Raw genomic sequence first — 27,899 nt, 5'->3', positions numbered from 1 at the left:
GCAGTAGAGGCGACGTGACAACAGCTGGGAGCTGCGCGCTGACGTGTCCACGCCTCCGTGTCTCCTCACAGGTGAACTCACTTAAAAGTTAATGAGCGTCGGACGCTGTCAGACGACAGAAAACCGGTAACGGTGTGAAGGAGGTCATCGCGACTTGCCAGTTTCATAAGGAGAAAAAGAAAAATAAGTTCTGAAATGCATTATGAGTGACTCAGAACAGCAAGAAGTAAGTTTCCCCTCAATCTGCTGCTTTTTAGTGTGCGTCTGTCGCGACATATGTGCTCCAGCGAGCTTTGTCAGCCACCCAGAAGAAGCAGATGGTTTTCTCTACAGAAATAGAAGAACAATGGGAATGAAAACTTCACATATGTGCAGTTGCAGTATTTTTGGCCTATGCTGCTATTTTGTCGTTGTGTCTTTAGAAGCTAAATGTTCAAAACCACACTCCCTCCATGCACCAGGGTGCAGAAAAGGTGTGTGAGCCGCAGTGGCCTGAGAATGGAGAGGACTGGAGTGATGGAGAGGGTGGCACAGATATGGACTCTGGGCTTCTGCAGGCCATGGCCGAGGAAGATGAGGAAATAAACGTCTACAACGAGGAGACGTTTGGAATGGGTGTGTAGATTCGTCCTTTTTTGTCTTCCAAAGGATATGGTAGTTATGGTAGGCTGCAGGCCTGTGCAGCTCCTGCAGCAGGTGTACTTATGTTTCTGTTCTCTAATAAGAATGAGAATCGTATATTGTATTAACTGCATACATTTTCCTTTTCTCCACATTTTTTTTTTCAAATTAAGCTGGAAATTTTACATTTTTAAAAAATATGCATAGAATGTGATGATTTGAGTCTATCTTGAAACTGGGGTTTATTTATTAACCCTAGAAACGTTTATCAAGCACAAAATGAGGCTCTTTAACAGGTCATTTTGGTGTAAAGAAAATGAGTTGTTTTTTTGGCTGCTCCCTTTAGGGGTTTCCACAGTGCCACATCTGCCAGCTCCATCCTCAACATCCTCTGCCCAGTATATCCTCTTTCCCTCCTCTGCACATGTCCAAACAATCTCAGCCTTGCCTCTAACCTCTCTAACGCCAAACCACTCAACCTGAGCTGTCCCTCTGATATACTCATCTCTAATCTTTGTTACTCCCAGTGAAAATCTTAACATCTTCAACTCTGTCACCTCTGACTTCTGGAATAATACAGTTAAAAATGTTGCTGCATGTCAACATGTCTGAAAACCATCTGTTTTGGCACAGCTCTGGACAACCTGGCTCAGCAACCTGAGACAAATTTAAGTGCCTCATTAAATGTAAGCTGGCTCCTAAGGGGCTGTCTTTAGGTCAAGATGGGCTTTGTTAATTTGGCAGTATGTGCTTGTTAGTCTGGTGTGCGTGCAACCAGCAGACAATCTTTCAGTGCTTAAATTCAGCAGTATCTTCCTTCTGAAATCAGAAATGGACTCTAAAATTAGTGTTTTTAAGGCTTGTTTACCAGCAGTTAAAAAGCACTCAACAGTTATGTTCTATGCAAAACATAAAACATCTGATGCCTATAGCTTTTTAAAAAATGTGTGAAAACGCATTTACAGGCAAAGGGGAAAATTTGACATTTTAAAATTACTGTGTATAATTTCCATTTCTTATGCCTTCTGATGTTCATTTATGCAGTGAAGCTTCACTCTTTCTGCATGTCTAGATTTGGATGCGAATGGGACCACAGAAGAGTCCAGCAGCGGTCTTCAGTTTGGAGAGGCTTTGCCTCAGACACCACCACCACCACCACCGCCGCCACCACCTCTGACACCACCTCCCCCGCAGCCCAAACCTCGGTCTCCCCGCAGAGCCCTGTCTCCTCCTCTACAGAAGCTGCAGTATTTTCCCAGAGCTGCCCCAAGGCAGCGTAGCAGAAGTAGGGGACAGAGAGGAGGACTGAGCAGGGGGCAGATGTTTGAAGACCCAGCTGTGATGAGAGTAATTGAGGGCCGACCAAGCCTCAAGGTGACAGATGAATTTTGTGTCAGAGAAATGCACTGAAACAGTTCCTCACAGCAGCCAGTCCTCAGTCTGATCTGTTTTTGCTTTTAAGAGTCTTGACAGTGCCATAGTGGACTGTGGGTTTGCCATGTACCAGCGCCCTTATGAAGATGAAGTAGGTGCTAACTTTGAAAGACACCTTTTTGCCCCTTTTTTTTTTTTTTTTTTTTTTTTTGTGTGTGTGTGTTGTGTGTGTGTGTGTGTGTTGTGTGTATTGTTAATGTTTCTCTGCCATTTTTTGTTTCTCATCCTAGTTGATACCCTCTTATAGAAAGACCAGAAGAATCTCAGGATCCATACTTGAGGTTATGAGCACTAAAGAACACGCTATATTTATGATGACGAGTTAATAGTATTTTTATCTTTGTATTTTGTTGTGTTCTATAGGACAGTGCTATAGTGTGTGTAATTGGTCACAGAGGCAGAGGTCAGCACCTTAACACCAACTTTATGGATTTGCCGTACCCTGCTGGGCCCTCTTACGGGGTCAGGCGAGGGGAACCCAGAGCATCATACTCCAGACGACAGTTTGACCATAGAGGACCTGCTCAGGTGGAAAACCTACTTTTACCACCTGATGGTGGACTTCTAAAGGATGGGTGTTTTGTTTTGAGTTGGTGGACAGTTCAGTATGAAGCTGGAGCTACTTGGAGATATTTGTGAAACTACAGATGCTGTAAATGTGTGTGTGTAATTGCCTTGTTATGTATTGTGAACCACTTTCCTTTAACATTTTAGTTTTAGCATTACTTTTCTCTTGCAGGTGTACACACCCATAGTTCCAAGATCCCCCCCCTTCCTACGTCAGCCACTGACGCCACGCCAACATTACAATCAGGTTAATTACAGTATTACTCAGACCTTTATTTGTTTTTACACAGATCTGATTTGACTCTTGATTTATATTATTTTGTGCTAAAGCAGACCAGGGCCTTCATGTTTCCTCCAACCTGCCCGTGCCCCTCCACGCCTCAGACTCCCAAAATGATGCAACTTCGCTTCGGAGCCAACTCGCCAAGGCCGTCCCCCTTTTACAGCCCCTCCTCTAATCCAGTACAGCCTTTCAGGTGCCGCCTGATGTCACGGGTTTGGTCCACAAAGCAGGTTTAACAGACTGACTATAAACTTTGAGTTAATTAACTCTGAGATGCATAACTCCAAGCCAAGCATCGTGTTTGCACAGGGAGAACATGTGGTTACTCACACCCATAGGCGTAGGAACCCGGGGGGGGGCATGTCCCCCCCCAATATTGGAGACAGGCGCATTTGTCCTACCCAAAAATTACACGGCCGAGGGGGGGAAAAAAAAACTAAATCTGTAACTCCCATGCTTTTATTTTGAAGGCGCAACATAGCGTCATGTCACTGCGCTCCCTCCCTCTGAACAGTGTGTTTGAGAGTATTTGGGAGGCGGAGACAGCGGCAGGAGTCAAACTCTTGAGTGAGGTACAACAGAAATGTTGCAGTGAATATGGTTGTTTATAATGTCAGTTTACTTTCATACATACAAGCCAAATCTTTTTCAGTCATCTTAATCCTGGGATGGTCACTCGTCCAATATTTACCTGCTAACTTTGTCTAGAAGTTAACTAAACTAGCCAACATGTTTTGTTATTTCAGCACAATGCCACCAACAAAAAAGGCTGAAACAGCAGCAGGACTTTTTTTGTTAGTTTTTTTTTAAAAAGAGTAACATCAGTAACAGTCACACAACACAAGGGCAACACCTGATCATAATTTATCAACATGTATGACAGTATATTAGATATGTGTGTTAATATCTTATCAGGAGAATGGTAGTACATAGAGTAATGACTCAGTTGAAGCAATGTAAGGTGGAGAGGCTGAAGAAGCTCAGACGAGGTCTTAAATTAGTTTAGTGAAATGTATTAGCCTCTTATTACTTTTAAATATAAAACTAAACAGTTTGATCATGAGAAGAACTGGTTCAGGGAAGAGAGGAGAGCCAGGTGAAGCTTCAGGGTGTGAGGTCAGGTTTAAAAACCATATTATAATAGATCCAGAAAGAACAGGTGAGGACTGATGTCAGGTTGAATTTTTTTTTTTTTTTTTTTTTTTTTTGGGTGCTTATTACAAAGCACAGTCTTAGACTTCATGGGTGCTGAGTGGGCATTTAATTTAAGCTGTTCTCTGACCAGCAGGTACCCCGGTCCAGCCACACAGCTCCATCCCCAACATAAACGACTGCTTAGTCAAAAACAGCAGCTGTTCCAAAGGTTGGTGCTTCATCAAGTGAAGATCTTGATTATTTCTGCCTTTAATTTTACTTATAGAAAAATCTGCCCTTCTTACAGAAGGGCAGATGGCTGGGACCCTTACTGTAATCTCATGACAGCCAAAGAGAAGGAGTGGATTACTCGGCTGCAGATGATTCAGCTGCAAAGTGAGAATCCTTACCTTGAAGACTACTATTACCAGGTAGAAAATAAAAGCTTTGCTCTAGTGTCTTCAATATACTTTGCTGTAATTGAGGCAGATGATTTACTGTAGCATGTGTGTGAGTGATGTAAGAAAACAAAAGCACAAAGAAAAGTGAATTTTTAATCGCTGCTGAACTTTAAACTTTGTTACAGGAGTACTATCGGCGAATAGAAGCAAAGATGGCTGAAGAGGAGCTGGGCATCAGGAGCAAGAGGGAGCCGCCTAAGCTCACCACACCTTATGTCAAAAAAACTGACTCCTACACACCAGGTTTTAGTGCATTTCTCGTTTGCTGTTGCAAAGGATTGTGCAGTGAAAATGAGGGCAGATTTAGCTTTGGAGAGTGAGCGGAGGCATGTCTCCCCTCCCTCCTTTCTTTTTCTTAATGAAATCTCTGGAAATTTTTCAATCCAGCTATTTGTTTATGAAATAAAGCATGCCTTAAGGACAGCATACAGGTTATACTCCTTTTTTTTTTTTCCTCTTCTTCTTCCCCTCCCATATGTTGGAGCTGCATGAGGCTCAGAGGTAATACCTGTGGAACTTATTGGGAGTAACTGACGGTGCCTAAAATGCAAGCGTTTAATACCTTTTTATTTTTTTTTTAATGCCGTTAATATTTTATGGGTGTCTTATTTTTAGTACTTCTGAAGACAAACTTATGCTATTTGTATGAAAGAATAATAGAATATCTGTTTCTACTTAAGACTTACTCTGCATATGTGTAAAAGTCTCTTGTTCTTACAGTGGTGCACATCGAAGGCTCTTTGGGTCAAGTTGCAGTTTCCACATGTTACTCTCCTCGCCGTGCCATCAGTGCCGTTCATGCAGCCCAAGCTCAGGGTCTGCTTGAGGTGACAGTTTATTTTTGACATAACATCTTGTATTTTAACATGTTTCAGTCTGCCTTCCCTGCTTCTGACCTTTTTTCCCCTCATTACAGGAACAAAAAGACACCAGACTACAGCGGTTAGAGATCCTTAGCAAAATAGAAAAGGTACCACCTCATTACTTGAATTGATACAGCAGTGAGTGTTTTTAAAATTAAAAAAAAAAATTTTTTTTTACCTTCTATAACACCTGTTCCATCTTGGCAGTTGTTCATAGTTTTGTTGGAGGTGGAGGAAGCGGAGAGGATGAAAACTACAGTGTTGTCTGAAGTAGAAGAAAGGAGGTTGACGGAGAAAACCCAGAGGAAAGTAGAGCACATCTACACCCAGCTGCAACACCACAATCCCCTGTGAGTCATACAGTCTCTCACTTGCCAGAAATTGTAAATCTACATCTTAATTACCATGTGACTTGGAATTTGAACCTCACATTTCTTGTGATTTGCAGGGATTCAGGAGGGGACTTCCTTCCTTTCCTGCTTGTCTCTAAAGGCAAAAAGCTCATCGCCCGTCTGCTGCCGTTCTTAAAACATGATTCTGGACTAAAAATCTTGCGTGTTGTGACCTCTAACCTACCAGCACTGATGGGCAGAGACACAGAGGAGGTAGGGCAGTTTTGTTTCTGTGCTTAAGCAAATTTATAGCAAAGAAAAGTTAGTCTGCTTAGCAACATCACTTGTACTTCATGATATTTTTATTTATGGCTCTTATTTGCTTTAATGGTGTGCTATTCAGCCTTCACCAGGCTGGTTACAGCTGGTTTTATTGAATACATGGACAGCGACAGCTTATGCAGGAGAGATTTACAAAAGAGGAGTGCTGAAAGTGTTAACTACATAAATACTTGCCCTACCTGTAAACAAATGGGAGAGGTAGTTAAAATTTTGCGCACGATTGTCATGGAGGGGCTTTCATGCTTTTTTTTTTTTTTTTTTTTTTTCTCATAAAATTACTGAGAATGAATCTTATCTTTTTCAGACCCTTCCAGTTCTTTACCCACCTCTTCGAAATGTGATTGGTGGCCTGACATTTAGTCAGCTCATTGGCGTCCTCAAAGAGCTGACATCTTTGGAGTCTCTTACAACATACGAATGTCTTGAGCTGGCGTGTCAGAACAAGGTCTGTGCTTTCTGTTGGCTGGCCTTTATTTCATACAAGGCCCTCTACTATGAAGCAAGTTCAGCTTACCCATGGTCTTTATCAGACTTCACACTGCAAACAGGATAAGCAGTCACATAAAGGTGTTATCAATTTAAGTCAACCCAGCGTTTATCATTTTTGCCATGAGCACATTCACAAAACACGACATTGCATCTGACCAATCACAATTACGAACAAGCAACTAATTTTTACAAGGGTGGTAAAAGTACACTGCTCAAAAAAAAATGTATACACTTTGTAATCAGAGTACAGCATCGAGACGACTAAACTTCTGGGATATTGATCTGGTCAGTTAGTAGCAGAGGGGTTGGTAATCAGCTGCTCTGGTCTTAATGAAATTAACAGGTGCACTAGAGGGGCAACAGTGAGACAACCCCAAAAACTGAATCAGATAAATGAATATTTAATGTGCATAAGACACTTAATTTTATTCTTTCAGCTTCAGGCGTGATGCTTTAAGGGTCTGAGATCAAATGAAGATTAAGTATAAAAACAGAATTCAAACATGGGCTTAAATTACATGCAGATTTGGCAGGTCCACAAAATCAAACAAGGGCCCTGTTTTAGGATTATGTACTAAGGTGTGTAGACCAAAAAATTGCAGCATGAGTTACCCTACACTGTATCCTGGTAAGAAATGAACTGCAGGATTAACCCTGAAGTTACCTGGCTAATCCCAAATCCTGCTTCAGTACAGGACTCCATTCTTATTGGTGGATTTGACCTTATATATCCCCCCCCTTTTTTTTTTTTTTTTTCAGTTTGGACTGTCCTTACTTTACGCTCTACTCTCCCAGGGAGAGAAGCTGCTGTCCTCAGGTGTTCCTCTAGAGCCCAGCATCGGTGACTTTGAGACCTGGTGGGAGTCTTAAGTTTGCTATTAAATGAAGGGAGATGTTTAAGCTTATTCCTGTGACTGATGGTACTATTTCTCTCTTAGGACTGACATAATATTCCAGGTGGCAGGACAGCTATCCCAGTGTTCACTGGTGGAGCCGCTCCTCCTGCCTTCAAACCTGCTCACTCTCTTCTGCCGTTACCTGGACAAGCGTACGGTGCATCAACTAAAAAACAACATGGAGTAGGTTTTTTTCTTCTCTTGATATTTTAAATATCTTCAATACAAATATTTTGTGAACATGGATGCAAATATCACCAAATCTTCATTCAGGTCTGCTACTGGATGCCTGGCTCTTCCATCTTAAGTTGGACAATGGCTGCTGAGATATTCTGTTAATGACCAGGCTGCTGTGAGCACCAGAGTGAAAGGAGAGGTGCAAAAACCCCCTCGGTGCTTATAACGGACGCTATAGACTGTGTGTATATTTAATGTGCGCTGACCTTTTTGATTCTTATTCCCTCCCCTCACCCATTCCCTCACATTTTTGCACTCAAACTGTTTCCCCTCTTTTCCTTTTTATCTGATCATCTTACTTTCCTCACTTTGGTCTCCAGTAGGATACAGTGTTAAAATGAAGTCACAAAAAACATTTTTTTCAAACTGCAAACCCCCCCAGTTTCCCCCCCTATTTAAACCTTTTCAATACACATTTAGATTCAGTCACTTCTAAATGTGCTGCTTCACACATGCTGACCAGGGTGTGGATTGTGTAGTAGTGTATGATTGTACAGCTAAACTAATGTTCATTTAAAAACCATTGAAGGATGTTGTCATGGCCCAGCATGAGCCATGCAGTTTTGGGTTTATTTTTGTAGAAAGTCTTGCATTGTTTATACTTGTGTAATGAAACTTAGTAGGATGTATTTGTAAATTTCTATCTGAGAAGTTTATGTTGAAGAGATTTTTATTCATTTGGAAACAGGAATAATTTAAATTGCACCTTTGCACAGCACTTGGAGTATAAATAAAACACTTTGAAATTGCTCAATAGTTTGATCAAGTCTGCAGAACTGAACTGTTTTACTGTTGCTACCATCTATAGTAATGCTGTACTGTTCATATTGTGAAGGCCATGAACATAGTTTACTGGAGATGAAGGCCTATTGACTAAGCGCAGGTTTTCTCTAACTGGGATCGATGGATGGGGGCAAGTATGTAATATAAACCATGTCTCACACCACAATATTTATAGCATAATCTAATTTGCAATGCCTTTAGAGATTTCTATGCGTATCTTTGGTGATCTCACTGCAAAATCCATTTCTACAGTCTTGAGTATGCAGATCAGAGAAAGCTAAGCTATTAAGATGAAATGATGCCTAAAGTGGACTGTTGCATCTAAATTTATTTTTAAAGGGCACAACATTTTGCCAACTTCTGTCGGATACTTATGTTCAAAGATTCCTCTGGCTGTTAATGCCGACACTGAGCCCTGCTGGCCACGGCTGCCTCTACTGCAGGATTGACATCTTGACAGAAATGCACATGGCAGACATGGGTGTGTACAGTCAGAGAATCCCTGCTGAACAAAAGCTGCACTGTGGTCCCGATCCCACAGTCCTTGTTTTTATGGTTCACAGAGCAAGACGCCAACATCCTGACCACCGTGTCAAACCGAAGCCCACCGCAGAAGTGCAGTGAAGGCAGTTTAGGAATGTATCAAAGGTTTCCATCTGTGTTTAGAAGAATTTGCACTGATGGTACAAGTGCTCAAAGAAACAGCCGTCAATCAGGAAACAGAAGTACTAGACTAGTACTAGTCTTTTTTTTTTTGTTCTGTGTATTTTGAATTTAGCATGGATCTACTTAATATGGTCATTTCAGGCATACAGATCTTCTTGTGAGCAGAGAAGGGCTTTTGCCACTTGCTGCTAAAACCTGTTTATTAAAAAGAGCAGCCAATGAGAAGAAAGTTGGCTAAAATTGGGAGGAGCTGGAATGATTTCCAGCAGTGGAGAAACTGAGGGGCTGCAACATAAGGTTGTGAATTATCAAAAGGTGCTTAGAGAAGACCAATAATAAAATATGAAGCTGGAAATAATTGGCAGAAAATGGCAGCACATTTCATTATTATCAGAGGGTTGTAAAAGTTCTCTAAAAAGTCTCCAGTTGCTCCAAAACACTGCGGCAAGAGTCCTGAAAGAGTGATCATATTTCCCCTATATTTGCTTCCTGTTAAATCCAGAATTGAATTTAAAATCCTTCTCACATACAACCTCTTGAACAATCAGTGATATCTTAAAATCTCATGATACCATATTATCCCAGCAGAGTACTTCACTCTCAGACTGCTGGCTTACTTGTGGTTCCTAGGATACTTAAAATTAGAATGGGAGGCAGAGCCTTCACCTTTCAGGCCCCTCTTCTGTGGAACCAGCTCCCAGTTTGGGTTCAGCAGACACCCTCTCTACTTTTAAGATTAGGCTTAAAACATTCCTATGGCATTACACTGTATTGCACTGTAGTTATATACAAATACTGTAGAATAAATTGTCTTAATAGTGTTTAACAATCTGATGGTGGTTGGATAAAAGCTGTCACGAAAAGGGTGGCTATGACTCAGTACTAATTGGAAGGTTGGTGGTTTGATTCCTGACTGCTCCAGTCTGCATGCCAAAGTATCCTTGGGCAAGATGCAACTGGCGGAGTGTGAATGTTAGAAAACAGTGCTTGCATGAATGTGTGTGTGTGTGTGTGTGAATGGGTAAATGCTAAGGTGTTGTATAAAGTCCTTTGAGTGCTCAGCTAGAGTAAAAAAAGTGCTATATAAGAACTAGTCCATTTATAACTTGTGGTTCTACGTGTTAGGCTGTGGTATTGTCTACCTGAGGGCAGGAGACAAAACAGTCCATATTGGTTTCTCTATGCTGCTGTAAACTCAGACTGCTGTGAGACTTTCCATCATCCACTGAGCACTTCTTCAGTCCCCAGGACTGAAAAAAAGGCGAGTGACCTGCATGTATCCATGCATTAACAATAACTTTTATTTTCACTCTCCCATAGTGTGTGTTTTATCCTCTCTCCCTCCCCTGATCCCCCAACTGGTTGCAGCAGATTTCTGCCCCTCCCCGAGCCCGGTCCTACTGGAGTTTTCTTCCTGTTAAAAAGGAGTTCCTCCTCCCCACTGTCACCAAGTGTTTGCTCATACAGAATCATCTGACTGAAGGGTCTTTCCTTTACAGTATTAAGCACCTTGAGGTGACTGTTGTTGGGAAATGGTACTATAGAACTAAAACTGAATTGAATTAATTATGAACATCTTATAGTAGAAAATAAAAATAAACTTGTTTATGATGCTAATATTAACACTTAGGTCATCTTAACACATAATATGTTAATAAGCTTCATACGGGAACATGAAAGGGCCTTACTATCACTACTTCTGATCACAAGAACCTAAATGTGAAGTTTCAGAAGCTGAGTGATCACTGATGACCTGAAAGACACATTCATTACCAGGTGGTGAAAAGCTGGCTCAGTTTGTTAACAAGCCAAGTATGTGAGAGGTCTGGGTGGGCTGGGAAGTGAGACATTAACCTTCTCTTGACCCCATAGGAAGAGGATTTGGTCTTTAGGTGAGGAATCTGTGTGAAAGGTGAGAGGTCTTTCTCTTTTTACTCACTTTTTACTTTAAACACACGTCTAGCTAGTCTGTGTGTAGGCTGGGACCGGGGAGACATTATGGGCTGAAAGAGGTGTGAAAGAAGCCCCATGTGCACCTCAATCAAGTTTCCATCATACAGCTGTCGGCTGTCTGCTCTGCGTATGGAAGTGATGTCATTATTGTCATAAAGTCCATTCAGAAATAAGGCTTCATTCAGAGACGCTGCATGTTGAGCCTTCTGTTTTTGACTTATAGAAGTTTTGTCTTTGGAAATATTTACTAAAGTGCCTGTATTTCCTTTCTTCAATCTAAATACTGAACTATAGTGCTGCCTATTCATGTCATCACATGCATAGTTTCAGTTTTCCCATGTTCTGACTGTGGTGCAGCAATTTGAATGATTTATTATATTTACATTAATCAGTCCTTCCATACTGTAGTTTGGCTGCACAGATGAGGCTCAGATCCCGTTCAGGGTTGTTTTTATGCAGTACAGCACTTTTGTAATCCAATCGTCTACCTGCTATTTTGACAGGCTGTCAGGGGAACATGTTTTACACACACAAGGCTTTCACACAAATTGCTGAATGGAACAGTGAGGAACTGTATGACAATTATGCACCCATTTACATCACAAAACCACTCACAAAGATGAAATAAAGTAACTTGCCTTGATATTAATGACCAAAGCTGAATTTTCTTCATTATTAAAGCATTAGATGTGTCTGACAGTAGTTTTGGAGACATAGTTGTTTAAATTACTTTAAGAAATGCTATATGTTAGCAAAAAAATAAGGTTACTTTGTCAAATTTCTAATACATACAAAGATGCATCCATACAGTCACAGTAAAAAGAAGGTACACCCGCTGTTAGTTCTAAGGTTTTATATATATCAGGACATAAAAATGTGGTAAATACAACCTCAGATGAATAACAACACTGTGTTATTATTCATTTAACAAAAACAAAGAAAAAATAAGTACACCCTTATTGCTTCCAAAGGAATCAAGAGGGTAAGTAGCAGCCAGCTGCTGATAATCAAATGCATTTGATTGATCAGCAAGACTGATGTTTTGGCATTTTGCTGGTCTGGAGCTATCAGGAGAAAAGACATCAGCAGTGATCTTAGTTAGAGAAGTAATTTTGCTGCACATCAATCTGGGAAAGGTTATAAAGCCACTTCCAAACTATCTGAATCCATCATTTGGCTGTGAGAAAGATTATTCACAGGTGAAAATGCTGTAGACAGCTGCCAGTCTTCAGAGGACTGGATGTCCCAGCAAATTCACCCCAAGGTCAGATTGTGCGCTGCTTAGAAACAACATATAACAGTACATCAGACTCTACAGGCCTCCATTAACAGGTTAAATGTTAAAGTTCATGACAGTACAATTAGAAAAAGACTGAACAAAGATGGCTTGTTTGGACGTGTTGCCAGGAGAAAGCTTCTAAATGGAAACCATAATGGACAGCGGCATGTTTGGCATAAAACAAGCATGGTGGTGGAGGGGTGATGATTTGGGTTTGTTTTGCAGCCACAAAACCTGGGCACCTTGCATTCATGGAGCCAACTATGAGCTCCTCTGTATACCAAAGTATTTTAGAGTCAAATGTGAGGCCATCTGCCCAACAGCTAAAGTGTGACCTAAACTGGCTCGTGCCACAGGACAATGATCCCAAGCACAGCAGTAACAACTGAAAAAGAGGAGAATCAAGGTGCTGCAGTGGCCCAAGGTCCAGACCTCAATCTGACTGGAATGCTGTGGACCTTAAGAGAGCTGTGCATACATGAATGCCTGTAAACCTTAATGAACTGAAACAATATTGTAAAGAAGAGTGGGCTAAAATTCCTCCAAAACCACATCAGAGACCGATAAAGTCATACAGAAAATTGTTACTTCAAGTTATCGCTGCTAGAAGTGGTTCTACTAGCTACTGAATTCTGCTATTTTGAATTCTGCTTCTACACTTTGGTTTAGTTATTTTTAATATGTCATGTGTTGTTGTTAGTCCGAGGTTTTCTTTACCTAATTTTTTAGACCTTTTAAAGACTTTTTTTTTTTTTTAATATGTGCAAAACCTTAGAGATGATAGAGAGTATACTTTAATTTTTTCTTGTTTGTGGATGTATGAAGTATCTAAAGAATGTATAAAATGAAGGAATTTTGAGAAAATGGTTTATTAGTCTATGCGTACACTTTTAAACTATGACAAAGATCACAAATCAGTCCAGAACAGCTGCCCCAGCCTGTATGTATAATGCATGTTCCACGGGTCTTCAGTCAATGTCCAATCTGGTAATCTCCCTCTCTTTGCTTCTCTCTGTTAAGTGTTAATGTACTTTAAGAGGCCAATTATTCACTTAGTGTGTGCACACCTCGGGTGTATCTACCAGTAAGTGGGGGAGGGTCTGGAGAGTGAAAACATGCACAAACAGAGCTGGTGAGAGGAGGGACGCCTTAGACCTGAGCGTATATTAGGCCCTCGTAATCAGGTTAGGTTCCCCACTTCAGAACATCCGCTTCACCGTCTTCCTGCTGGGTCTCAAAAGCACATTTCTATTTCTTTTAGGTCCAGTATGGTGGGACGACTACTTCTTCAGAGTGCAGTGATCCTTTGGCTGGTGCAGGCGGCGCACACAGGGGGTGAGTGTCTGAAGTGCAGAGCTCAAATCTATCATGATAATCATAGTCTCATTTGGATGTTTAACATTTGCATTTACTTATGTGGGATTTTTGCTTTTATGACTGAGGCCATGTGTCACTATCAACAATTCAAAGTACATAAGTGCCTAGTTTTATAGACAAGCCATGTTAGGATCATTGTAAATGCAGGGAGGGTGCATGAAATAACCACTTAGCATGTAAAACCATCACAGTTACTGTGTCAGGCTGCCATGTGGCCTGATCTGTTCTGTGTGAGGTGTGCTGCAGAGAACGAGCAACACTGGGTTTGAGTTATGAGCTGATATATGGCCAAGGATGATGTAATTGGCACAGAGGGGCTGCTCTGTGTATTAGACTGTATTCCATCATTTTCTTTCCTGCACTTGATGTTAGTCTTTACTTTTATCAAAGGACATTTTGTTAAAAAGTAAAAATCAGACAATCAGAATATTTATCCCTGATGTTGCTTTAACTGAATGACTTCCTCTGGCTTTGCAGTCAGTGCTGTGACCATAACACTATGAGAAAAGTCTTATTTCATCAACAGCAATTTGCAGCTTTCTGACCAATATTGGAAAATGGATAGGATTTTCACTCTGATTATAGCTGCACCATACCTGTACGAGATTTCCTCTGCATGGGTACAATATAGGCTGCTCAAAAACATATAGGGAACACTTACACATTAGATCTTAATGTATGAAACATTCATGTTGAAAAATGTAATGACAAAACGGCATAACAATGGTCAGTGGAAACCATAATCATCCAACCTTTGAGGGTTTCAAAATCACACCAAAAAGATAACATTTAATTTAATACCAGAGCTTAAATATGAAGAAAAAATTGGAGAGTTTAATATTTAGCTTAATAATTTGAGGAGACCCCCACCACCCCCACCCCCACCAAAAAAAAAAAAATTTCTGAAATCATTTCCGGATTTTAAAAACAACAAAAAAAGAAACAGTGCACATGTATTTATGTTCTGCAAGACTCCCACAATGTCTTGGCTGCACTCCCAAAAATCTCAGGAGTCATGTTATCTGGACTCCACGCAGTTCAGATAACATGAAGCAGAAATGACATAAATGTCCTTCAGTCAGTCAGGTTTGCCTGCCAAATTTCAAACAATCATGTCGAACTGAAATCTGAGAAAGACGAGTTGTAAACCTCTCATGTGTGTTCGGCTCTCTACCAGCTATTCTTGCAATGATGCGAGAGAGCTGTGTATTTTTTTCTCTTTACTCCCGGCCTCAGTTTGTGAAATCAAAGACAGCTTGGCTGCTGTGGCAGCGGCGGTCTAAATTTAACATCCTCCTGTGAGAAAGAAAGAGAATAGTTTTACACCCCCCCAAACACAGTCACTCCATTGGCTTCAGCAGAGTCTTTCCAACGGCGTTCCTCACAGCACTCACTCATCACAAGTCCACATATACTAAAAAATAAATGGGCTCCAAGATGATTTTTAACAATAAGTAAAAAAAAGTGAATAAGTGAAATAAGTAAAAAGTAATGTTGCTTGTTTGATATCTGATATTGACTTTCTCCTGTCAGAGTTATGTTTATCTGTACTATGTTTTATATAACAAAATGTATGCTCTATTATATGGCATAATATATATGACGGGACAGTGACCACTGCACTGATGCATTTCCAGGCTTCAGGGAAATTTTAATGGTACTTCTGGTTTGAATTAACTGCAGATAAACTGAATATAAATATGTGCATAGAAGTACACACAGAACAGCTGTGGGTGATGTAAACATCTGCAGTGAGTGTGTTTCATCTCTGAACTGATAAGTAAACTACAAATTGGCTGAATTTGCTGAATTTATGATGCAAAATAAAAGACTGAAAACCATTTTTTTTTTTTTTTAATTTGGGAAGTAAAATTTAATGTGTCCAGCTAGATGTTTCTTCTTCCTCACTGCTATTAATTTTAACACTCACTGTGTTGTGTTTAAGGTCACGGTGCTGCAGACGGAGTACCCAATGGGCCACAGCTTAATGGTGAATCCATCACATCCTGTTCACTTTTCCGTCAATGAGAGAAGCCTTCATTGCATTTGTAAACTTGTTGCACATATGCCGCAGCTTCAGTTCACAGTCTCACACTCTTTATTTCTAGGAAGGAAACTGCAGAATGCTGGAGGTGTGCGAACAATGCTGATGCCATCAAAAGGTAAATGAACTGCACAGCTTTGAAACCACAAACTCAACTGTTTGCCCAGTTTTGAGGTTTATGTCCTTGTCATTTTACTGCTCTTACACCCAGGTTACAGGCCAGCAGTTGGTGTTTCAGGTCCAAATGGTAAATCTGTTTCCATAAAACTATTGTGCACATTTACCAAAATCTCATTACATGCAACCTGTGACTCATAACATACAAATCTTTAAGGCTATGGTGCACCTTCTGGTATGGTCAAAGGACTGGGGACAAAAGGTAAGGATACCATGCACCTGTGTTCACTAAAATCAGTTTAGAAACCCAATACATATGTTGAATGTTTTATTTTGTTGTTGTTTTTTAAAAAATCATTTTGTATTTTAAGGCTATGGAGCAGCAGCCAGCGTGTCAAAAGGACAAGGTGGCAAACCACAGGGTAAGTATTCCACCAAAGCACGCAAAAAAAAGCTCTCAGGTTACTTGAAGCATTGCAGTCAGAGCTTTCTGGAGGTCCAAACCCAAACTCGATATTTGTGCATAAATTTTAGACTATACAAAAATGCTAATATTTCATCCAACTGGGGAAAAAAAGCAACGCTTTCTTTATTATTTTAACATTTTAAATTGTTGCTCTTCATTTCAGTTTATTTTAGTGAGCTGAAGTCCACATTATGAAAATATTCACGACTGAGGAAATCAGAAAATTCTCTCAAGCTCTTTAAATATCACTAACATTTGAAAATATACTTACAACATTCTTCTGTAAGACTAAATACACTGCTTCCAATGGAGTTTCTGGAGTCATAAGTGTTTAATATATATAATCAATTACATAAATGAAGAACAGTAAAGACTGCTGCAAAAGTCATTTGAGTTATTTATTTTATTTTGTTTTATTTTTGTTCTTATTAGTCAGTAACTGAACAGTCACAAAGCAGCGCACAAAGACTTGAGTCATTCAGACTTCAACCTTACCTCCGACCTCTGTCCATTATTCTGAATAAGGTTGTGCTCATGGACTACTTTCATTTTTCTCTAATGCCTGTATTGAAGCACATTCATTAGTCATAATGCACTGCAGAATCACAGCTGTGTGCTAACACTTGGTCTCTGTTTGTATTGTGTTTCTAATTCAGGAGGATATCCAGCAGTTTTATCGCACCAAAATGGAGCTAATGGTAGATACAGCATATCGAAGGGATTTCTCCACATTTAAAGTTCACTCAGTGACTCATTCCCATCATAAAATCACTGTGTGAATTTCTTTGTTGCAGGATATGGTGTTAAAGCCGGTCCAACAAATGGACAGCAAACAAAAGGTGCTATGATACATGTGTTATATAGACTCATGAATGCTCGCACAGGTACACTGAACGATGACATGGTTCAATTGTAATGTTGTTCTGTTTGCAGGCTATGGCGTTCAAGCTGGCAGATATGGATGGCAAGGACCTAATGGCAATGGTACTGTAGAGATGATGCTGATTACACCTGTGCAGTCTAATGGGAACCAATTAAATAGCTCTGCTCTACTTTTATAAAACTTAGATATTTTCCATTTTTGTTAATATCTTGAATTGAAGCCCTCTTGTGTGCTGTGGCGGTTGCAGAACGGATTAACAAGCAAGATCACAACATTTTTGGAATGCTAACATTATTGGCAAGTGTCCTAGTGATGTGCATTATGAGTGTATGTGTTCAATTTTAAAAATGCAATAATATCATGATTTTTATGTTATATAACCAGCATTTTGTTTTACTATATTGTTTTACTATTACATGGAACATAAGGTAATGGTAAGGTCATGTGAAAATGGCCTGAAAAATTAAGTACACCTTAATTTCTTAATTTCTATAAAAGCAAACAGGATGTACATACTTTTTCAAAGGACTGTATAGAGTCATGTGAAAACTTTTAATTTTTCTTGTATATATTTTATAGATTTGGGTGCTGGTAAAATAAGCTGGTTTTGTATTATAAAAACATAACAATGTTTTCAAATTGGCCAGCGTCATGTATTGAAGCACACTCAGTAATCATAATGCAATCCTCATACTTGTGTTCTTATACTTACTGTGCAATAGATAAACTAAGACCCTCACATCTGTTGCAGGTTATAGTGCTGGTTCTACTGGAAATGTGCCTAACACCAAAGGTATTATTTGCAAAAAAAAAGAATAAATTCCTATATATATATATATATATATATATATATATATATATATATATATATATATATATATATATATATATATATATATATATATATAGTCTTTTTTTAAAAAGAAAAAAAATGAAATAGTTTCACAGTTTTGTATAAAATAATCATTCTTTAGGTCATGGAGCTGCAGCTAGTCCATTGAATGGCTATGGGGCAAGACCAAATGGTAAGAGAAGGTCATTTGGGAATAGGCTGCTGGATTATTTGACTTTCAAAAGCACAAATATATTTTAAACACTCCTATATGTAACAGGCCAAGGAGGAGCTGGAAGTAAACCCATGAAGGGATATGGCCAACCACCTTATGGGGCAGGTAACGTCTTCTGTTGCTTTGTTGCACACAAACGTTAAGACTGTCACTTTGACATTACATTTGTATATCTAAATATCCATGATTACAGGACCGGGTATGGGAGCCTTCAGAGGTCTGGGAATACCTCTGTTTGCTGGCAATTATAAAGGTTACGGAGCTCAGCCCATGGCAGGTGAGCCACACTGCAGGTAGACGTCACCTATTGAATCCCACAGGTGTGTTTGGGTAATATACTTGTTAACTGTGTTTTTAGGCAACAGTGGTGGTTATGGCAGCGCTGGTTTGGGTCTGGGACCTCGGCACGGAAATGGGTGGATGAAGGGGCCTAAGCAAGGTAGGACAATGATTGCTGCCAAGTGATAATGATGTGTTCATCAATACAGCTCAACGTGATTGAACTCATGCTGCAATGTTAAAATTTTAGGCTATGGTGCTGCAGCTGGGGTTTCCAATGGACAAGGGTCAAAAGCCAATGGTAAAGATCCCGTAGTGAATACTGGTATATATCGCATACTCAAAAATAAAAGAAATTCTACAATCACTGTTTTATCAAATGTTAAGGTTATGCTGGAGCCAGACCACCTTTCAGGAGTGGAGTCATGTTGAATGGTAGGTTAACATGCAAGAATCTATATATAGAGAGTTATTATTGCTACTACAGTGTAAGTTAAATATAATATTTCTGCTTGTGAACCTAGCAGAAATATAACTTTAATTTAAACAAGAGGATCTCTGCATGAAACACGGATAAAGTTTCTGAACAACGCTCATTTTTCTCTTACATATTTCTTTAGGGTTTGGCAGCGTTCCTAATGGGTATGGTGCCAAACCCAACGGTGAGACATCTCTTCTTTTCACATTTATGATTCAAAATGTTGGTGCACATCTTTAATCTCGATTAAAATATAACATCATTTGTTTTCATTAATTTTTCACAGGCTATGGAAGCTACAGAGGAAGTGCAGTAAGACCCCAGCCAGGTAATACATGCACTGCAAGCACATCGCAAAATAAATGTGGTTAAATGAAGTTTGGAAGTTTCTGTAAAGATGTATTTGATTTTAAGGTTATGGAAAAGAAGCTGCTCCCAATGGATATGGACTTAAACCCACTGTTAACTAATAATATTTTTTGTTATGGTGCTATATAGTAAATGTTTCTGGTTTATTGTGATTGGTATATTTATATAATATTATGTCTGACCAAGGTTATGGAGCTGCAGCAGGCACCGGTGCTAATGCATTCAAAGGATACACAGCCAAATCCAATGGTAACAGCTTATTAAAAGCTAATCTTTTGTTTATAATTTCTTTATTAAATTCCATCCATCCATCCATCCATCCATCCATCCATCCATCCATCCATCCATCCATCCATCCATCCATCCATCCATCCATCCTGTTCAGGGTCATGTCAAAATTGTCATTTTTTTAATGCACATTTTCAGTTTTCCATAAATACCAGCCTTGCTTACTTCTTGTTAAATTCACTAGGTCACAGAGTTAGAAATGCTGCACTTGGTGGATATGGAGGGAAACCTTCTGGTAAGTGAGTTATCAGATGCCAAACTTATATTTGAAACTCGAGCAGCTTGGCTCAGTCTTCAATGCTGTTGTGATTCTGATGCTGCAGGGTACGGAGGGTCAAAACCTCAAAAAACTACTAAAGGATTTGGAGCGATGTCACCAAGTGAAGGTGAAAAAACACTTGCATAACAAATACAGTGTTTGTCAACTGAACAGCTGAGTTGTGGCATCATAAAACAAATATATTTTTGCAGCTGTTGATGGCCAATCATGTGTTTCTAATGTCTGCAGTGTTTAAATATTGTGTTTCACAGGGTATGGTGGTCCTGCTGGTGCACCTAATGGACAGTTGCCTGAAGCAGCTAATGCAGGTAAGTACTCCTGTGTATGCATGTGTTTGGTGCCAGCTTTAGATCTCATAACCCGACGGTCAAGAGTGCTTCTGTAAGTAGACAAGTGTAGGATGTGTATATTTGAACCTTTTAACTTACACTCTTGGGGGATCCCCAAACAATTCTCACAGGTTACAACAGGCTGCCAAATACAAAGGGTCAAGCTGGAAAGGGTGCAGGTGAATTCACTGGAAAGGACCTTAAAGGTGGAGTTCATTCTCCTGAGCAGCCAAGTGCAGCACCGTTGGAGGGTCTTTCACTCCAACAAGCAATAACTCGTGGTGCAGTGCCTTTCGCCCCGCAGCCGACTAGTGGTGTCCACGTTCTGGTGACAAAAGAGAAATACCCAAAGCTGCTTTCTCCTTTGCCACAAGAAAAAAGCTACAAACACACACAGCTGATCTCTCAAGTTACACCAGAACCACTCCCAGCACTTCCTGCCAAAGACCTAAAACCTGGAACCATGGGTCCACAGTTTAAGGGAGAGAAGGTAGCCACAGCCGGGCCTGTGCAAGTGGTTCCCCAGAGTAAACCACCACCAGAGTGGGCAGCAGTCCCTCCAGAAGGCAAGTACCATTAACAGAACCTGTTCATCAACAGTGTTAACATTATCTCCAATATAATCTCCAATATGTAATATTACTATTAGCACATGCTGATAAGTATCTGAAGAGCTGTGAATAAAAGTATATTTTTTTCCCATGCAAGATTAAATAATTGCTTTTAAAAAATTTTTTGAATGGCTTTACTCATAGCTGGTTGCCATCCATTAGGAGCAAGGAAAATATTCATCTCCTGCATTGTTTTTTTGTTTTCTTTTTTAATAACCGTCAGCCCAAGGCGGAACTGGACAACCTTGGGGTCAAAGTCACCCTGCAGGGGAAACTGGGGCAACAACTTGCTCACTCTAACTTGCCTGTAACATGTTGGTAGTTTAATTCAAAGCAGGTTCAATAAATATTTACAGACCATCCAGACCCATTAAGGTGACAAATACAAACGCCAGTTGTTCCTGGACCACGGGTCCTGGTTATAACTGTTCTAAAGACTATTGTTGCTGTGTCTTTCAGAGAATGGGAGAGCTTCAGTCTCCAAGGGACAGGGAGCTAAACCAGCCAAACCCGGTAAACATTTCTCTCTTTTCTTTGAGCAATAGAAACAAAGCTTCTGCCCCAATTCCAGTCCTTAACTTTATTTTTTTTTTTTAATTTAACCTTTATTTAACCAGGAAAGTCCCATTGAGATTAAGAAGCTCTTTCCCAAGGAGTTCTGGCCAAGATAGGCAGCAACAAATACAAATATAAAATGACACGTGAGCCCAATCAATCCAAGATTTTTAATCAAAAGCTGCTAATAAATTACACTAATTTTACAGCCAATATTATTTAATTTTTTACATGTGTATACAGTTACCAGCCACTTTATTAGGTACAACTTGCTAGTACCAGGTTGGACACTCTTTTATGTTCGGAACTGCCTTAATTCTTTGTGGCAGAGATTCAACAAGGTGAACACATCAACCTGCATCTCCTGTTCCACCACATCCCAAAGGTGCTCTATTCGACTGAGATCTGGTGACTGTGGAGGCCATTTGAACAGTGAACTCATTGTCATGTTCAACAAACCTGTTTGAGATGATTTGAGTTTTGTAACATGGCGCATTATCTTGCTGGAATCAGCCATCAGAAGATGGGTGCACGATGGTCATCAAGGGATGGACAAGGTCAGCAACAATATTCAGCTAGGCTGTGGTGATTAGACAATTGCTCAGTTGGTACTAAGTCACCCAAAGTGTGCTGAGAAAATATCCCCCACATCATTAAACCACCAGCAGCCCGAACCGCTGACACAAGGCAGGATGGATCCATGCTTTCATGTTATTTACGCCAAAGTCTGACCTTACCATCTGAATGTGGCAGCAGAAATTGAGACTCAACAGACCAAGCAGCATTTTTCCAGTCTTCTATTGTCCAAATTTGGTGAGTCTGTGAGAATTGTAGTCTCAGTTTCCTGTTCTTAACTGACAGGATTGGCACCCGGTGTGGTCTTCTGCAACTCTGGTTCAAGGTTCAACATGTTTTGTGCTCAGAGATGCTCTTCTGCATAGCTTGGTTGTAATGAGTGGTTATTTGTGTTACTGTTGCAATCAGCTTGAAGTAGTCTGGCCATTTTCCTCTGATATCTGAGGTCAGAGGAGAATGGCCTCTCAACATTATTGAGAGGTCATTATTTATATTTTTACTGAAAAAAAAGTAATTTACATATTCTGATGCCAAAATATGTGTGATATGCCCGTATCAGTGAAATGTTATTGGCCAGCTGACATATCAGTTAGGCTCTAGTACAGTCATGTTAACCTCTGAATGAACTTCCTAATAAACTGTAATAACTCTGGTATAATTGTCAGCCCTAAAAGCATTTTAGCATGAACAAGTGTGAGAGAGTAGGAAAATCAAAAGGCAAATTAGAGGGATACTGCTTTTGTTAATGGTGATCCTCTTATATTAATACAAACTCTGCCTGTTTGGCAGATTTCTCAAGTCTAATGCTGATGTATGGTTGTTGTCTGTGTTACAGACTGTGGACCATCAGGAGTACCAAATGGACAATGGATGAAAATCCCTAGACCTGGTAAATTGAGAATGCCATTTTGTAGTACTGCGTGTCCTAATATGATTATCATCATATACTGTGTTTAAAGGCAGGGTAGCATGGTGGTGCAGTGGTTAGCACCTCTCGCAGGCCTAAGACCTTCCTCTTGCCCTATGACACCTGGGAGAGAAAATGAAAGTGTTACAGCAGCCACTTCACACATCAATAGTTTTTGATGTTGTCATTTCAGATTATAATGCAGCAGCTGGAGCATCTATGGGTATGAACACAAAAGGTATGTCTACAACAGTAGGTGCATTTTTTTGCACAGGTTATTTTGTTTATATGCAATTTTTGAAATTGCTTTGAGGTTATGAAAGAGGAGCATTTATGCTCAAAACAGAAATGCTTCTAAACTCAGATGGAAATATGCTGCGTCCCTACATTCCAGTGTTTGTGTGTGAAATACTGAAAGTGAAGTCATTTGCTTATTGCTGGTTTAATGGTGAGATAGTATTAGCTCAGGCAGGCAAAGTCAAGTTGAGTTGTGGTATGAGATGATGGCTCAGTCAGTTTCATACAGCACACAAAGGAGCTTTAGCCAGCTGACAGTTGCGTTGCATATGCAAGCCACTTTGCAACCCAAAGTACCAATTGGGTATTTGTTGCACTTGTTAAATTAATTAATTTATTCATTAATTTTGTTCCCTTTTTGCTGCAATATAAATTACTGGACCTTATCCTAATGGACGGGAAACTATGCAGCCTGGAAAGTGATTTTTTTTTTTTTTTTTGGTCTGAACTTAGAGCAGTTCAGCCTGATCTAAGATCCACTTTGATATTTTTCCTGTGTGCACTCAGGTTATGGACAAGGAGGTTACCTTGGAGCTGGATATGGGAATGGACATCCATTTGGAGGTGCATTTTAAAAAAAAGACTGATTATTTAAGTGATTATTTGAGCATGTAAGCTGAGTGGTTAGGTAGTTACGTGTAAAGGAGCATGAAGCAAGTTTGGATCTGTAAGAGTTCACTGAAATGTTGCTGTGCTTCTCAGGAAATGCTGAATTGCTGTTGTAGGCTATTAAAAACTAACATAGTCCATGCTTTGCTGCAGGGTATGGAAATGACTACGGTGCTGGTGTACAGCCTGACTATGCAAGTAAGAGCATGTTAGGACATTTAGCGCAGATAGTTTGTTTTGCAGCAGTTCATTTTTTCTGTAAAAGTCAACATTTCTCTTTTTTCAGACCTTGGACAGGGTGTGCCTGCTGCTGCTGGCAAATCAGGTATGGTAATGGCTAATAAATGAGGATTTATAGTGCTAGCTAAATATAACATAAAGGTGAGGTGCTTAAGAAGAAAATCCCATATCTTTGAGTTTATGACTACATAATAACATCATGCATTTGTTTAATACACAAAACTTTCCTATAAATCCTAACTCTGCAAAGTATTTATTCTTCATTATTTATGTCCTATCTGATCATATGTTCTGCTCATTCTGATTCAGGTATTGGTGGGCTGCAGTTTGCTGGGCAACCTGTCGGTACAGGAACTAACGCTGCAGGAAAGTATGGTATGTCTGTTACTATTGTGTGACTTGGCTGAAATTGTGTTTAACAAGAGTTGATACAACCGCATTTTGTGTGCTTCCTAACTGTTTGTGACATTTTTCTCCAGGTTATGGATTTAGCCCCTATGGCAATGCAGGTGCTGATAAGCCATTTGGAAAATATGGTGAAAACATTTTTTGTTTTAAGCAGTCGTTACAACATACAAGTCACAGAATTTTTGGATTATTTTGTAAATTTATTTAAAAATGTACATAAGTATTCCAATCTTAAAATTTAGAAAAGATTTCTTGTGGAAAAAGTCCATTTTGAGAAGTTGTGGTCAGTTTTCTCTCCATCTGTGAACAGGATATGGAGGGTTCCCCAATGGTGGACAATTTCCTGGCCTTGGCAGCAGTGGAAATACAGCTGGTAAATATGGTGAGTAATTGCAGTTACTGAGTTGACTTCACTTTGATTTAGCTAGTAAACATCTAAACCTCAGTCATGATCCTCTAACACTACTAACTTCTCATTATTGCTGTTTGTGCCTCTGTTTCTTCTCTTTGTCTGAAGGTTATGGAAGGCTGCCCTATGAAGCTCAACCAGCTGCACTGGACCCTGAAGCAAAATCTACAAATAAATATGGTAAAAAAAAATTTTTTTAAAAATCAGACAAACTTTTGAAGAATAAGACAGATGCATTACCATAAATTTCAGGCTATGATACTGCTCTGAATAAATTTTCCTCTTCTTTTGAATTGAGCTCATGTCACATCATGACTTTTTCTTAGTACAGTCATATCCTATACACAAAGCATGCCTACATCATAGAGGTTGTACAGTCCACAAACACTGGGTGGTGCCCCTCAGCAGGCTTGCGGTAGTCAGCGAATCAGAAAAAAGTTGATGGTTTTTCTTTTTTTTTCTTCTTTTTTTAGGGCCTTAAAGAGAAAAGAGCTAAAGTGGCTTGTCTCAACAAGATGAACTCGTTGAGATATGTCTTGCTGTTGTTTTTTTACTGTAAATTATGCAAACTTACAAAATACAGCAATGAAAAGGAGTATAACAGGTTCATTTTAACCTATGTTTTGAATGTGTTAATTATTGAGCTTTAGTGGTGTAAATTTTAATAACTAGATCTAAATATTTCCCCATTTGACATCTTTATGCTAAAGTGGGCTAGGTGAAGCTTGACTGCAGCTTCATAATTATACACGAAAGTAGTAATGCTCTTCTAAATGCAGCTCTCAATGAGCCCACACGAATCCAAACAAGAAAACAAACCAGAGCTGTGAAACCTCAGGGTGACAAGCTTTGCACAGAGGGAAACCACTGTCTACAGCGTGCATGCATTGCTTATATTATTGTATTTCATTTATTTATGATATTTTCTTTCAGGTCTGGCTGGGTCACCAAATCAACCTGAACCCCTCGGACTGGGACATAGTGTAAAATTACCAGGAAAATATGGTGAGATTGAGCAAACATTTTGCCACCCTTTGACTATTATTTATTTGGTTTAATTGTCACCCTCATGTCTTTATCCGCTGTTAAGGCGGCACTGAGGTTCCCTATGCACCGCAGGCTGTTGGTTTTGATGCTGAAGCTAAATCTGGGAAATATGGTACAAAATATCTTTATGTGTGTTTGTGTGTGTGTGTGTGTGTGTGTATGCGCGCATTTGTTTTCTTTTCAATCATTCTGTGTATCTGATTTAACTGTTTGACGTCATGACTTAATAATGATTCTGCAGATAATCAGGGAGTTTACCAGTCACAGCCTCTTGAAACTGCAGCTGAAGGTAAAAACTGGTCATAATTTGTCACTAATTACCTGACCAGTGAGGCTTGAAGTGCACAAATAATTTGTACATTTATCTTCTTTTCGACTTAAACAGGTACAGCAGGTTTAACCTATGAGCCCTGGCCTCGTGAGTCAGATTCAGCTGGAAAACTCTATGGTGTGTCAGGAAAAGAGCTTTCTTTCTCTGAGAGTCACAGCACAAATGGACCCCAAAATCACCTGCTTCATTCATCTTTGTTCTTTTCTTTTTCCTCTTAGTAAAAGGAGAGGTGCCCACTCCAGCACCTGCAGCTGAAGGTGTGGGGAGGCTCATTGATGGATATGGTGGGCATAAGAGCTATTTCTGCACGTGGATCTTTTGTATCTCCAGTGTGCTCATTTCACTGTTGATTTGTCAATTTCAGAAAATGTGGGCTACATAAATGGAAGAGTGCAGCCACAAGGTAATCCAAAAAAAGAAAAAAATAATACTGACATCAAAGTTGACATTTCCACACATTTTTTTCATGTATCTTTTCTCCCCTTTTTTACACTTTCTCATAGTTGCTGCAGTCCCCACTCCCAGCCCCAACCTGGCCTACCCACCTGTCCCCTCCCGTCTTCCTGTAGCCTCCTCCTTCACACCTGATGTGATGCCTGGAGGTGTTCGGGACTTGTCCGACCTAGAGGGCAAAGCCAGCCTCACCCTCAACTCAGCGGCCGCTACAGGATCAGAGGGTGTGGCTCAGGTGCCCGAACAACCCGACGACCTGCTCCAAGAGCAGCTGCCGCGTCAGATACACATTCAGCAGCATCTCAAACTGCATTTTCAGCCACAAGGCAAGTCCTGAGGGCTTAAAACATTGCAACACAGATCATTCAGACCAGGGGTGGGCAATTTAGTTTCGCAAGGGGCCACATGATAAAATGGGACTGTTGTGGAGGGTGATAGGCCCAAAAAGAGACAAAATTAAAAATAAACACTGAAAACACTGAAAGACAACTTGACTCTGTCACACCAGCTGCGTGGCTGTTGTATTCCTACATTTGAAATCATAAATGTAAATTCCTGTGTGTTTAGGAGGAGCAAAGGATGGCAAATACGACCTGAACGGCTTCTTTGGGAATAGTGGCCATCAGGGTGAGAACAGACTGACTTTTTCAATGAGCTGCATTTACCTCAACCAGCCCACTCATCCTTCTTCTGTATTCTTTTCCCCCCACAGGTTAACTTTGCTGAGAACAACAAATTTAATCTTTTTATTACTTGTGTATAAGGTATAATAAGATAATCATGATATTGTGTCTAGTTTTCTCCTTGACCCTTTTTGTCCTGCACTGTTTTACTTACTGCCGGAATGTAATTTGTTTTGCATTTTTAATAAACCTGTCAATTTAGATTAAATATTTCTACATAACACTAATTTCATCTAATTTATTTGACATGAGTTTTTTTTACTACTTGTGGCAATCATTTGTTTATTATTGTACAGTATTTGATTAATTAAAAGGGTCCCCAAAGTGGAAAATGTTTCTTTATTCACCTATGCATGTTCTATACACATTTTCAAGTAATAAGTGGACACAATAAGGAATTGTCATTGCCAGTTAAGTAAGAGTCACAAAGAAAACAACCACCCAACCCAGTAAGGA

The 27,899-nt window shown here is 39.8% G+C and overlaps 2 protein-coding genes across 9 annotated transcripts; both read left to right on the top strand.

Moving 5' to 3' along the window:
• Nucleotides 1–115: 115 nt before the first annotated feature.
• patl2 (PAT1 homolog 2) lies at nucleotides 116–8,277 on the top strand. 5 transcript variants are annotated; one of them, XM_030755532.1, is made up of 19 exons: nucleotides 116–226; nucleotides 462–615; nucleotides 1,694–1,995; nucleotides 2,084–2,146; nucleotides 2,286–2,336; nucleotides 2,419–2,583; nucleotides 2,795–2,869; nucleotides 2,953–3,098; nucleotides 4,191–4,268; nucleotides 4,347–4,470; nucleotides 4,626–4,743; nucleotides 5,221–5,327; nucleotides 5,417–5,470; nucleotides 5,571–5,713; nucleotides 5,812–5,968; nucleotides 6,342–6,482; nucleotides 7,286–7,383; nucleotides 7,465–7,605; nucleotides 7,696–8,277. In XM_030755532.1, exons 1-19 carry the CDS (start codon nucleotides 203–205, stop codon nucleotides 7,727–7,729), a joined length of 2,175 nt encoding a protein of 724 aa, XP_030611392.1. In that variant the 5' UTR covers nucleotides 116–202; the 3' UTR covers nucleotides 7,730–8,277. The 5 variants fall into 5 exon arrangements, with proteins under 5 accessions (XP_030611392.1, XP_030611390.1, XP_030611388.1 ...); XM_030755530.1 differs by having other exon boundaries at nucleotides 188–226; nucleotides 423–615; nucleotides 2,956–3,098; nucleotides 4,194–4,268; XM_030755528.1 differs by having other exon boundaries at nucleotides 188–226; nucleotides 423–615; nucleotides 2,956–3,098.
• Nucleotides 8,278–13,460: 5,183 nt separating this feature from the next.
• On the top strand, nucleotides 13,461–27,733 carry cmn (calymmin). Of its 4 annotated transcripts, XM_030755327.1 has the most exons (43): nucleotides 13,461–13,524; nucleotides 13,602–13,675; nucleotides 15,663–15,707; nucleotides 15,826–15,879; nucleotides 15,973–16,008; nucleotides 16,096–16,140; nucleotides 16,250–16,300; nucleotides 17,001–17,042; nucleotides 17,139–17,183; nucleotides 17,278–17,328; nucleotides 17,979–18,020; nucleotides 18,202–18,252; nucleotides 18,340–18,399; nucleotides 18,488–18,571; nucleotides 18,653–18,733; nucleotides 18,824–18,874; nucleotides 18,961–19,008; nucleotides 19,194–19,235; nucleotides 19,338–19,379; nucleotides 19,607–19,669; nucleotides 19,893–19,943; nucleotides 20,032–20,094; nucleotides 20,240–20,296; nucleotides 20,449–20,883; nucleotides 21,388–21,441; nucleotides 22,895–22,948; nucleotides 23,160–23,204; nucleotides 23,771–23,827; nucleotides 24,026–24,070; nucleotides 24,159–24,197; nucleotides 24,422–24,487; nucleotides 24,592–24,648; nucleotides 24,831–24,902; nucleotides 25,038–25,109; nucleotides 25,863–25,934; nucleotides 26,020–26,088; nucleotides 26,218–26,265; nucleotides 26,362–26,424; nucleotides 26,526–26,591; nucleotides 26,672–26,710; nucleotides 26,811–27,086; nucleotides 27,328–27,387; nucleotides 27,473–27,732. In XM_030755327.1, the coding sequence occupies exons 2-43, from the start codon at nucleotides 13,609–13,611 to the stop codon at nucleotides 27,475–27,477; spliced, it is 2,865 nt and encodes a 954-aa protein (XP_030611187.1). In that variant the 5' UTR covers nucleotides 13,461–13,524; nucleotides 13,602–13,608; the 3' UTR covers nucleotides 27,478–27,732. The 4 variants fall into 4 exon arrangements, with proteins under 4 accessions (XP_030611187.1, XP_030611186.1, XP_030611189.1 ...); XM_030755326.1 differs by lacking the exon at nucleotides 13,461–13,524 and having other exon boundaries at nucleotides 13,544–13,675; XM_030755329.1 differs by lacking the exons at nucleotides 13,461–13,524; nucleotides 26,020–26,088 and having other exon boundaries at nucleotides 13,544–13,675; nucleotides 27,473–27,733.
• Nucleotides 27,734–27,899: the final 166 nt, after the last annotated feature.

The sequence above is a fragment of the Archocentrus centrarchus genome, chromosome 19 (assembly GCF_007364275.1).
Source record: "Archocentrus centrarchus isolate MPI-CPG fArcCen1 chromosome 19, fArcCen1, whole genome shotgun sequence".
Taxonomy (NCBI): domain Eukaryota; kingdom Metazoa; phylum Chordata; class Actinopteri; order Cichliformes; family Cichlidae; genus Archocentrus; species Archocentrus centrarchus.
Note: the sequence above shows the minus strand (reverse complement) of the source record. Positions and strands in the feature narration are given on the sequence as shown.